We start from the raw sequence: 13,237 nt of genomic DNA on the forward strand, positions 1-13,237 counted from the left end.
GAGGAGATTCCAGATGAGATGATTGAAGAGGAAATTACTGATGAGGACATGTTACTAGTTGTTTCAAATTTAGAAAATTTTGAAGAATAAATTTATATTTAGAAATCAAAAATTGTTTGAGACATTATTTATTTTTATTTTTAATTTATGAGGTTGTAGCGAAGTGATTGTAGTATAAAATGAGACTTATAGTATAGAGTGCAACATTTTTATGTTACATGGTAAGTTTACTCATATTTACTTCCCTTCTGCCACTATATTATCTCCAATGTGTATTTGACATGTCTTCTTCATCTCCGGCCTCCTTTCTCTCACTGTGTGTCTCCGATGCATCTTATCGCTGGTATTTTGTGTAATTACAGAAGAGAGTAAAATAAAATAGTTCGGAACGTGAAAAGGGGGCAAAGTAGAGTACTCCTCACCCCCTAGGCCTTTTTAGGCGGTCCCAAAAGGATCAGTTTCTGCTTTCCTGAGAGATTATGGTATGAGTTCCATATACCACAATAACTTGCATTACAACATGCAAGATATCTATCTCCTATTACCAACTTTTGGAGATATTCGCGCTAAGCGCGAATATCTCCAAAAAGTAACACCTGCCCTGAGCAGTTCTTAGCCATGTTATCCAATGGGAGGTGGATAACATGGCTAAGAGTATTAGCTCGGTAATGCATGAATATCGCTGAGTTTTTAGCGATATTCATGCATTGCGGCCGTTTATTATCGCATTTGCGATAAACCTTGATAATAGTAAGGTTTATCTTCGATAATTTCTGACGATGCTTAGTGGTAAAAAATTGGTTGGTAAGCATCGTTAGCGATAAATATCGCTTAACTTTGGTAATATGCCCCAACGTCTGTTAACGTTCGATTCGAAGGAAATGAGGAAGTGTTGAAAAACATTGTCTGCGCCATCTTGCCTTTTTTGAAATGCCACACTTTTGTCGTGCACGGCAGCCATTTTAGATGTCTTGACCAGACCCACTCTCTGCACGCTGTCGATTCGTAGCATGGCTCCTCACCCTCGCAAGCATCTTCCCCAGGCACTGGTCACCCCCGCTCTCTGTCTTATGCATGGGCAATAAACCTCCCCCCATCTGCGCTGCTCTTCCCTGAGAATCACACTGTGCCCGCCCGACACCTCCCTTTCGCCCTATTCACTACCGCACCCTGTGACACTCCTCTTCCTCTGTGTCCGATTGTCCAGGCTATCAGCTAGCCCTGCAGATGTAGTTTATGGCCCCAGCTGTAAAGAATCACCCCTCTTCAAAGGAGTTATAGTAGATCAAGGCCCACACCCGATGAGATCCGTCACACCACACGTGTTCCTACTATCTGAAAACTATCCTGTATTGTGATTGGGGAGGGGACCGAGCCTGAAGCGGAAGATTCCAGGAATGACTCTTTGTACATCAAAGTTTTTACAATTATGTGTCACATAAAAAATATATAGCACTCCAACAAAGTAGTAGGAATATAAAACTTTAATAACATATAAATATATACAACAAAACAAAAACAGTAAAAACATTTAAACAACGAAGAGACCGTGGCAATTTATTTTGAATTATCCAATAGATTTATTGAAATTGACAGCACCAATAATGAAATATTCTTGTCAGTAGCGGTCTGTTGTGCGAATAGTTCCAAGGCAGCAGAACGCGCTGAAATCTGGATGTCACGAAGGTGATGTCTAGCAAGTTGCCGCCCAGCAAATAACGGCGTGGGGCGCCGCGGGGGTGAGTGAGTCCAGTAGGCACCACAGCTATTCTTACCGGCATTGCAGAATTACTGCTGGGGACAATGCCTGTGCTGGAGCAGGGTCACAGCAGAAACAAAAAGGATTCTGTTGAAGATGTTGTTGGTTTTCAATTTGAAAACAGTTCTGGTGTCAACTGCTATGCTAATGTAGTGGTTAATGTTTTGTTTTCTCTAGAAAATGTAAAAGAGGGGGAGGCAGTCCAAAGTTCCGTTAAAAGGGCAAAGGAAAGGATCGGTGGTTTGAACTATCAGTCAAAAAGGGGAGGGGGTGCAACAATTTTTCCTACCGGGTCACACTGTGCTTTCACCGGAAGTGAGGTCTGCAGGATTCTAGTAATTCAAAGTGAGGCTGGCGCCGACGTCCCGCGGATACAGTTTCGTCACTCCACGGGTGATCATGGCAGTCATTCCCCATCGGGGGTGGGAGACTCCCGCGGCTCCTCTAGAATCTTCAAGGTCGTGGAGGACTACGGTGGTGGAGTCAACCAGTGACCGGGCCATTTCTTTATGCTGGGCCCGCTCTTGCCAGGTCGACCGCCATTTTGAGAGTTCGGTAGCTACTGGCGATCGCGGGGTCAAATGAACGGACGGGCTCCACCCTGCCGGGCGAGACGTTGCAGCATGGCCACAGTGGAAGAACTCTTTTCCGGGCGCCTGGACCGCTGAGGGTGCAGCTGGGAAGCCTACACTGGGGAGGCGGGAGAGGCCTGTTCGCACCGTCTCTCCCTCCCAGTGCACCCCACGGCGTCTCGCTTGAGATTTGTTATGGCCGGACCAGGCGATGAGGACGAGGGGGGGGTCGGAGGCATGTGCAAGACATCCCCCCCCAGTGTTGTCGCAGCCATTATAAAAGAAAGAAGTGTCCCGTCCGTCTTCGGGCCGGGCTTCCGGTGGATGTCGGCCGGACGCCCCTGGCTCTGGCCCCATGAACGGGTTTCTTGGTTTATCGGCTGCAGCCGGATTCCGTCGGCCTCGGCCCCCCGACCGTTGGTGGCCGGACCGGAAGAGCATGTGGCGGGACTACCTGCAACTCTCAAGGGCCACCGCGGCCGGACTGGGAGAGAGAGGGGAGGGTCGAGGAGACATTCCCCCCCCCCTGCAACTGTTCAGCGTTGTAAAGGCAATCCCCTGGCCGGGTCCCGTTGGTCTCGGCCTCTCCTCCGGCTACACCCTACGTTAGGATCTCCTGGCCGAGGCGTGGCAGCAGGACCTGCCTTATATGGGCTGCTCCCGGCTGGGCGTAGCCGGAACCCTGCCCCACCTTGGAAGTTTCCAGAGTGGGGGCGGATGTTCTACTGACTTGCATTTTCCCTAGTCTATCGATTTTTTTGGCGTGGCAGGCGGTGGGACAGCGAGGGGTGATTTGGTTTCTCTTACTGTTTTTCTGGTCTCTCACCACTGGCATATTTTAACGTTTTCTTGTTTCTAGGACATTAATAGGTTTTATCATTACGTTATGTTATCGTTTCTTTGTTCGTTGTTTAATAAAAGTTCATGTTCATCAGTGGCCTACTGATTTTCGTTTTCCTATTCTTTTCTTTCCAGGTTGTTTCATGCTAAAGTTTCTGTTAACAGGATACAGTGATCACTTCGTTATTATTGCATATGTCCTTTTCACTAGGGGTGCTCTCTGGTCGGGCCAGATGACGTATGTCTAGTAAATGGTCCGGGTGAAACAGGTGCATCAATCAGTGGGGATAGGCATGATAGATTACAACGGGGGAGAAAGGTCCGCATTACGTACCCTTTCACTACTTGCAAAGATTTTCCTACGTTTATTTGCAAACAGGGAATACCTCCAAAAAGAACTAATTCCCAAACAGTCAATGTTCGGACAATCAATCAATCAATGAGGAATGAAATAGGTACGACGTGTTAAAGGCTTGCGTTACCTACCCTTCACTATCTGCAAAGGGAGAGAGAATATTCCTATTCTTCCTCGTTTGCAGGTAGAGAAGATCCTTAAGAGAATTAACATCGAACAATTCAATGCTCGATTGAAACAATCAACAAGGGGTACTGTGAACACAAATGAACGCCGCTTATGTACATACGCATTGCTATTTTCAACAGGTTGTTCCTAATGTTTCTATTTTAGCGAGGTCAAAAAGAGATCCCATTAGTGGCCTACTGATTTTGCTCGATTCCTTTTGTTTTTTTACACGATTTTTCGCTATCTGCAAAGACTAAACAGAGTATTGCGACTCTGTGCTTGTTTGTAAATAGAGAATGAACCAAAGAGAACAATCAATCAAATGGAGAGAGAAGCAGGCACGACGGATTACAAAGGGGGAAAGGGCTGCGTTAACTACCCTTCACTATCTGCAAAGAGAGAGTACTCCTAATAGAAATGAGGGGTGGGGGGCAGCAATCAAAGCAGATCAGTGTGCATAAACACGAAAAAAAAAATTCTTACCACGTACTTGACATTCGACAGCTTATGATATTTGCTATTAAAAAACCATTGAAATTCACTGAAAAAACCATAGGTTATAGACCATATATAGTTAGGAATTAGCATTTACAAAACCTTGAAAATTCACTGAAAAAACCATAGGTTATAGACCATATATAGTTAGGAATTAGCATTTAAAAAACCTTATTTTACTCACACAAAACCATTGAAATTCCATATATAGTTAGTTGCACTAACTATATATTGCGCACCCGCAATCCACTGCTGATGATGTCACATATTACATCATTCATGACATGGTCAGTGACATCACTGATGACATCACTGATGACATCTCAAATGACATCACTGATGACATCTCATTTGACATCAATGACCACATCACTGATGATATCATTCATGTGACAATACAATGCATCTCCTCACATTTTAATATAACCTCTGTTTCACCCAGTGTTAAAAACAGAGTATAATTTTTGAAACCATTGACACACCAATACTAGTTACTACATACGTACTCACTGATTCCTACGTCTACACACACATTCACTCATTCACCCATACAATCATTCATACATACAATCACTCATGTTTACAACACAATCATATGCACTCATACACCTATACAGACACTCACACTCTGCCACTCATCCATGGAGTTACTCACACACCTAGTCAGTCCTGTAAAGAATCAATCACACTTCCATTTTCTACTCTATACAGTTAAACATAGAGCACCTTACGTTTTCAACCATATACTAACACATACTTACTCTCTTATACAATCATTGATACAAGTACACATTGATCTGTACAGAGTCACACACCTCCCATCCAGCCACACACACACTCAGTCTCCCATGCAAATACTTGGGCAATCAATCAATAACCCATATAGTTACTCATATAGCTACTGATCAACACATGCAGCAGTTTACAGAACAACAGACATAATGATGCACAAATTAAGACAGTTTAGTCACTAACCCATGCACTCAGTGAGACACATTTAATCACTCACTCATACATTCAGTCATGCACCTACTAAATCCTTCGTCCAGACACTTATACATCCACTCATTCTTCAATATGTAAGACATATTTTAACTTTACAGAAACATAGTCACTGGATGTTGTCATCAGTGATGTCACTGACCATGTCATGAATGATGTAATATGTGACATCATCAGCAGTGGATTGCGGGTGCGCAATATATAGTTAGTGCAACTAACTATATATGGAATTTCAATGGTTTTGTGTGAGTAAAATAAGGTTTTTTAAATGCTAATTCCTAACTATATATGGTCTATAACCTATGGTTTTTTCAGTGAATTTTCAAGGTTTTGTAAATGCTAATTCCTAACTATATATGGTCTATAACCTATGGTTTTTTCAGTGAATATATATATATATATATATATATAACCTTTCTATGGCAAAATGAAACCCCTCATTTTGTTCCTTTTCAAATTAAAAGTATTAAGTGTTACCACTTTATTCCAATCAAGATGACTTCAGGTGTGCCATACTTTTGTCATAAGTAAGACTGTTAGCGTTCTAGTTGTTCTTTAGAGCACTCTGGGACATTCTGTCATTGGGCTATAGTTGGGCTACATCTGGCTGATATTTGGGCTACATTTGGGCTCTTTTGTCTCTGGTGGCCATCTTGGGAGACTGCATATCAGAATTTTTTTAATGAAATATAAGAGGATTTGAGAAGTCACTCAAAATGTGCCCTAATTTTTCTTTCTTCAGCACTAATGATAATTTCTATGGCAAAATGAACCCCCTCATTTTGTTCCTTTGCAAATTAAATGTTTTAAGTGTTAACACTTTATTCCAATCAAGATGACTTCAGGTGTGCCATACTTTTGTCATAAGTAAGACTGTTAGCGCTCTAGTTGTTCTTTAGAACACTCTGGGACATTCTGTCACTGGGCTATAGTTGGGCTACATCTGGCTGATATTTGGGCTACATTTGTTTTTTTGTATCTCTGGTGGCCATCTTTGGGCTACATTGGGCTACATTGGGCTACATTGGGCTACATTTGGGCTCTAACATATATATAGCCCAATGTAGCCCAATATATATTTTTCAAAGTTAATTTTCGTAAAAACCACTGGAGCATATATCTTGAGACATAGCAAAGGCACATCGGGCTACCAGTCCCTACAATTTTGCCAAGTTTTGTGGAAATCCATTCAGCCGTTCGAGCTAAAAGTGAGTCCAACCGCCCTATGGAAAACTCAATGTTAAAAACACGTTTTGGGACCCCCCTTTTTTCTCGGCCCCGCTTGACGAAACTCCCCCAAACTTTAAGGGGACGCTCAGAAACAAAATGTGCCATTTTCCTGACAATTTCAGCCAATTCCGTCCATCAATGCCAAAGTTATTCAACATAGAATTTTCAGAAATCCCTATTCAAAAAAATCCTAACTATATATACCTACTGGCGACTGCCAGTAGGTAATATAAATATAAATATAGATATATATATATATTCGTTCCAATCCTGCTTCCAAGATCAAAGAAACAGGCACCGACTCCCTGGGATGTGAATCAAAGAAAATAATGTATTCCTTGCGATACAGCCAGACGCGTTTCGGCGGACGAGTCTGCCTTCCTCACTACATCATCACCAACATACATAGATGTAGAATCAAGCAATATAAACCTATACTTACCTATATAAACTTATCTTGTCAATATTTGGTCCTCAATGTTTACCCATGACATTATGGTACAATGCTATTCTTGAAACTATATTCTGGTGGCTTAGCTTGAGAAGGCACTGCTTAGTCCTATATTTGCAAAGATTTCTGTTTCCATACTAGAATTGTATAAACACCTTAGGTCCCTATTACGAGTTTGGAGGTACGGGATTGATGCGGTTCACCACCGCCCTGCTCCTGTATCACCAAACCTGAATGCTGTTCGCCAGATTACAAAACAAATTGCTGTCTGGTAGGTGGGTAGGGTGAAGGTCACACGGAGGAGCAGCAGAAAGGCTCAATGAGTATTTTATACTGCCCGGACATGGGACCACCACAGCGTATTTTTGCACGGCATGGACTGTAAAGTCCATGTCGTGCTCGAACGGGGGGTGCCGGCACACAGGGGGCACAACATGTGCTCCCCTGCATGCACCTACCTGCATGGGGCAAGGGTGGCCCTGTAGGGCCCCCCTTTGTTTCCCCACTGTCAGCCTTTACATGGCGGTGCTGACCACCATGTAAGGCTGGCAGTTGAGCAACTCAAAATATGCATGCTGGTGCCGCAGCTGCACCACCAGCATATTCTGAGCCTCTGACTGCTGTGCCACAACCAGGGGACGCAGGTCTCTGGCGGTTGCTGTGGTCATATGGTGATCTGTCCACCAAACTTATAATACATCGGTCGGACCCTGGTGCGGCAGTAGCTGGACCGCCACGCCCCATGAGTCTGGAAGTCCAAGGACCACCAGGCTCATAATAAGGCCCTTAGATTCAATTTAACATAACTTAGGGATATTTTTATGTGTGATTTCTTGCCCACTGGATAAAGGAAGTCTTGTATTTTTCAGTAATGTCTCTTATCAATCAACATGCTACTGTATTAATGACAGTTCTCTCTTTGTCCTCTACAGGGCCACTGCGTTTCATAACTTTATTAAAGTGACACTGACGAAGAATGCGAAGAAGAGACCCAGTGCTGCTAAAATGCTGAATGTAAGTAAAGGCTTTGAGTATGGTCCGAGGAAGGCTTCACTTTTCTACAAGCGAAAGGTGCACAAATTCCAACAATAGTGTTTCATTTGTAAAACAAAAAAATGCAGGAGACCAATGTTTTTTTAGTTGCCCTCAACCGGTGCTTCAGAACACTGAATACATGACTTCATTCACTTGCCTACCTCTTTCTTTCAATATTCTCACTTCCTGTCTCCCTAACTCACTGTTGCTGGTTGTCTTTCATCCCTGCTTTTGCAATGTGATACTGTTTTCCTCTCCCCCTTCGTTCTCCCTTATCTGCTTTTCTCTATCTCCTACTATGTTTCAAAATCTGATAATGAAAAATATCCCCTGTCCCCAATAATAAGTGCTCGTGCCCACCACCTGTAACCACCGGCACAAATTTAGCACTGCTTCTAGTGGTGCCTTTTTGTGGCATGGTAAACAGACAAAATATCGAGTTTAAATTATCAACCTACTAGAATATCGATGTTGAAATATCGACATGCCAGAATATCGACAGTCAGAATATCGTCAACAAGAATATCGAGTTGAAGGTAAGTAATATCTATTTTTTAAATATAGATGTTAAAAATATTGTTTTTTTAGTTAGCGTTATGTATGTTAGTATTTAATTTAAATGTATGTGTTCTATATTTTTGTGTAAGTATTGCTTTTGTATTTTAATATATGTGTTAAATTTATATTTCATTAAAAAACAATTTAACAACATTTCGCTTTTTAGTTCCGTAGCGGGTTGTGGGCTTATAGGGGAATAGGGTGGGAAGTAATTTAATTATAATACATTTATTAATAATTTTTAAAAGTTATTAATTATTTTTTCATTAAATGTTGTGTTTTATTTCTGTAGCGGGTTTTGGGTGTATAGGGGAATAGGGTGGGAAGTAATTTATTATTAATAAAAAAATTATTGATTTTGATTAATTATTATTTATGTATTTAATAATTTATATTGTTAATTGTGGTCATTAATTTAATAATAATGATTTGTTAATTGGTTATTAATCATTATTAATTAATTGTTAAAAATGTTAAATGTCTATTTTTTTAGGAGTGGTTTGTGGGTTTATAGGGGAGTGGGGTGGAAAGTAATTTATTTAAAATTAATTAATTTATGTTTTTTAATAATATGTATGTTTTTAAGATTTTATATTGTTAAATGTGGTTATTAATGATTAATTATTTGGATGTTAATATTTATTAATTCATTAATAATTATGCTAATTGTGTCTTTTTTTAGAGTTTGTTGTGAGTTGATAGGGGAGTAGCGTGGGAAGTAATTTAATTTTAAAAAAAGTTTAATTTTTTTTCTATAATATTAATTGAAAGTTAGTTTATAGTGTTAATTGTGTGAACTAATTTATTAGTGATTGTTTTTAATTTACTTGTTAATTGCTATTAGTTAATTTTTTTTAATAATTAATTATTTGTTAATTAATGTTAATTATTTTGCTGGAGTACTAAATTACTAAAAATACTAAATTATTCCCCTCTGCTATCCAACACTTTCCCTACTGTTGCATTTGCTTCAGTGGGAATAGTCATTTTTACCCCCTCCCTTGCTATCCAACACTTTCTCTACTGTTGCACTCGCTGGATTGGGAATAGAAATTTTTACCCACCTGCTATGCAACACTTTCCCTACGGTTGCACTCACTGAAGTGGGAATAGTCATTTTTACCCAACCCTTTCCCTACTGTTGCACTTACTGGAGTGGGAGTAGTAATTTTTACCCCCCCCGCTATCCAACCCTTTCCCTACTGCTGCACTTCCTGGAGTGGGAATAGTAATCTTTACCCCTCCGCTATCCAACACTTTCCCTACTGTTACACTAGTTGGAGTGGGAATATTCATTTTTAAATCCCCCCTATCCAACACTTTCCCTACTATTGCACTTGCTGGAGTGGGAATAGTTATTTTTACCTACTCGGACTCCACTACCCCATACCCTGCCCCTCCACCACCCCACTCCACCACCCCGCAGCACTCCCTCGGCGAGCCGCCACTGGCAAAATGTACTTTTCCCACTCAGTCTGAGCAACAGTAGGGAACCTTTAAGATTTCAGTGGGGCAAAATGTACTATTCCAACTCCAATAAGTGCACCAGTAGGGATAGTGTTGGATTGCGGAGGGGTAACATTTACTATTCCTACTCCAATGAGTGCAACAGTAGGGAAAGTGTTGGATTGCGAAGGGGTACAATTTACAATGCCCATTCCAGTCAGTGCAACATTAGAAACAAATAAATTCTCTTCAACACAAGAAAATATTTTCAAAAACATAGTAAACAAATAAAAATATAAATATGTAAAAAACAAATATATTTTATATTAAAATTTAAATAAAATAAAAAAGTAAACAACATAAAATAAGATTGTAAACAACATACATTTCTTACGGGGGGGATCAAAGCTTTCGTACCAGGGAGAAACATGGTGGCAGCAGGCTAGCTGCCGCGGTACTCCGCTCTGAGCCCCGGCAGTGAGTTGCTTTCAGCAGATAACACTAGGAGATTTGCGTTTATATACAACAAAATATGATCTGAGAGTCATATCGCAGTATATATATCTACTCAAAACCCATTTTTTCTCTGTCCAGCATCGTAGTGCTGTGGTCTTTCCTTCGTTTCCATGTGCTTTTGTCTGAGGGGCGTGTTGCAGCCTATCCCGTCAGATCCTGGCGTTTTGTTCCCTGCACCAATGCCGACGCCGACGGAGCTAAGGCCGTGGTTTCGAGCCGCCCTGGAGCTCCGGTGGGGGAGACGACTACGGAGCCTGTGGAGAGACCCGGGCATAGCTGTCGACATTGGCGTCGACTCAAGAAGCTCTGCAAACTCGGCCGTGGCAGTGGCGGCGGAGGAGAGAGGAAGCAGCGAGAAAATATCGGCTCAGCTAAGCCCAGTATAGTATGGGATGCTTTTAAATGCTGTTTGCGTGGTATAATCAAGAACAAGGTAGCACATCGAAAGAGGCAGTATACACAAGTAGTTGCGTCTATTGAAGCTAAGATACTGACTAAGCAAGTCGAAATAGAAGCTAGTGGTAATGCCTCCGTCCCCAACTCATTACTACTGCATGCAAAATTGCTTGCACTTAAGGGGGAACTAACTTCTGTCTTAAATCTACACATCCAACAGAAATGGGAAGCGAGTAAATTAGCCCTCTTTGAATACGGAGAGGGGGCCGGCAAACTATTGGCCTGGAAGTCTAAATCTGACCAGGCACGTAACATCATTTATTCAGTTATCACTAGTGCTGGGACTTTTACATCCGATGTTGATATCAGAAATGCCTTTAAAGAATTTTTTCAAAATATATATCAGGAGGATAAGGACATCTCCCCAGAAAGCATAGGTAAGTGGCTGAATGGCATCTCTCTACCCACACTATCCTCAGAACAAAGCGCTTCCTTGGACAAGGAAATTACTGTGGAGGAAGTTGCTGAGGCTATTCGGGGTAGCAAAGGGGGCAAGGCTGCAGGCCCTGATGGCTTGCCAGCCGAGATTTATAAAAATTTGACTGAAGAAATCTCCCCCTACCTTGCGGTCTTATTCAATCAAATTCTGCAAGAGGGTGTGTCCCCACCAACATCTTGGAACAATGCTTCCATTACGCTCATTTTGAAACCGGGCAAGCCAGCTACAAACTGCGGCTCATACCGCCCTATATCAATCCTAAATACAGACTATAAAATCTTTGCCTCCCTTTTAGCAAAAAGGTTGAGCCTGGTTGCCCCAGATATCCTACAGCCCAACCAGAAGGGTTTCGTCAGGGGTCGCCAACTCTTTGAGTTAACTTACGATCTCATTGGAGCCATAGATATGGCGACCATGGACTCTATGCCACTGGCTATCCTCACGTTGGACGCTGCCAAGGCCTTCGACAGGGTCAACTGGTTGTACCTGTCGGGGGCCTTGGCTAGGTTCAATGTGGGTGAGGGCTTCCGTAGAGCAGTAAAATTATTACATCAGAGTCCTACGGCCTGTGTATTGATAAATGGGGGTTTATCTGAACCCTTTGCGGTTACAAGAGGAACGCGGCAGGGCTGTCCTTTATCCCCCCTGTTATTCGATCTCTATATTGAGCCTTTTGCTCAAAAATTAAGAGAGGATAATCCATCAAACCTTTTATTTATAGAGAATGGGAAAAAAAGGTGGCCCTTTACGCAGATGACATCAGAGATTAGCACCGCGTTCCCTGCAGCCATTAAGTTAGCGCTGGAATTTGGGGAAGTCTCAGGATATGAGGTAAACGCCTCAAAGACTGAGATAATGGTGTGGAACGAGGATCTATTGGGATTCAATCAGCAAACCAGTACAAGTTTACGATATCTAGGGTTAAACATTGTTAAAGATATACATTTGATTGCTTACTTAAACTTTGCTGCAGTTGCGAAAGAATGTCGAAAACTTATGGGAGCCTGGATGCACCTTCCCTTGTCCTTATTAGGCCGGGTAAACTTAGTGAAAATGACTATTCTCCCTAAGGTTTCCTTTTTATTTAATACAATTCCACTTTACTTTGACCCGTCTTGGTTGGCTAAGTACAGGGCAAAATTACCTCATTTATCTGGAATAAGAGAAATCCAAGGATAGCGTGGAAGAAAATCAGGCGCCGCAGGGAAAAGGGTGGGCTGGCAGGTCCGGATTTGCAAATCTATGCGTGGGCATTCCAACTATCGCACGCACGAATGCTGCTAAAAATGCCGACGAACGAGGGATTGGGAAGTTTGTTTTTGGCCTTATTGAAGGGCAAAGGGGTAGGCCAGTCTGGCTTTTTATTTAAATTTGGCGACCCCAAATTCTTTAAAAAGGTACAATTGAAGGTGCTGCAGGGCCAGGCAAGACCTTGGGCTAAGTTAAGATCTTTTATAAAATTAGGGTACTACTCTAGCAGATCTCCAATATGGGATCTTCCCGTGGCCCCAGGTTGGGTGGGTGACATCTTAGCACTCCCACTAAGAGAGGCTGGAATAGCAGCATGGGGAGATCTGTTTGTGGAGGGGACCCTGCTGCCATGGGAATGTCTAGCAAATAAGATGGGGCCCAGTCTCTCCAAATTCAAGTATCTGCAAATATCGAGCTGGGCCCAAGCATTTACCACCCAAGTCCCTAGCAGGAATTACTTGCCATTAGGGGGAGGTTGTCCTCTTGAATCTCTCCTGTTGGATAAACCACCTGTATAGAAAGAGACATCTCTATGGTACAGCCTAATTTTGGAAGAACTTGACAGCGAATTCCATCTCCCTGAGCTGTTGTGGGGGCCCTTGATTCCAGGCTTGAATGTTAAAGATCTGTGGCTGGCATCCTGTAATGTTCTGTGGGACCTAGT

General features: G+C 42.1%; 1 protein-coding gene across 1 annotated transcript in view; it reads left to right on the forward strand.

Annotated features, from left to right (window-relative positions):
- LOC144783054 (mitogen-activated protein kinase kinase kinase kinase 5-like) overlaps nucleotides 1-13,237 on the forward strand; it is an 834,532-nt gene that overhangs the window by 497,019 nt on the left and 324,276 nt on the right. Inside the window, exon 11 of the mRNA XM_078662226.1 lies at nucleotides 7,805-7,886. Coding sequence (XP_078518352.1) covers nucleotides 7,805-7,886 — 82 coding nt within the window. The remainder of the gene's footprint in view (nucleotides 1-7,804; nucleotides 7,887-13,237) is intronic.

The sequence above is a fragment of the Lissotriton helveticus genome, chromosome 9 (genome assembly GCF_964261635.1).
Source record: "Lissotriton helveticus chromosome 9, aLisHel1.1, whole genome shotgun sequence".
In the NCBI taxonomy this organism is placed as follows: domain Eukaryota; kingdom Metazoa; phylum Chordata; class Amphibia; order Caudata; family Salamandridae; genus Lissotriton; species Lissotriton helveticus.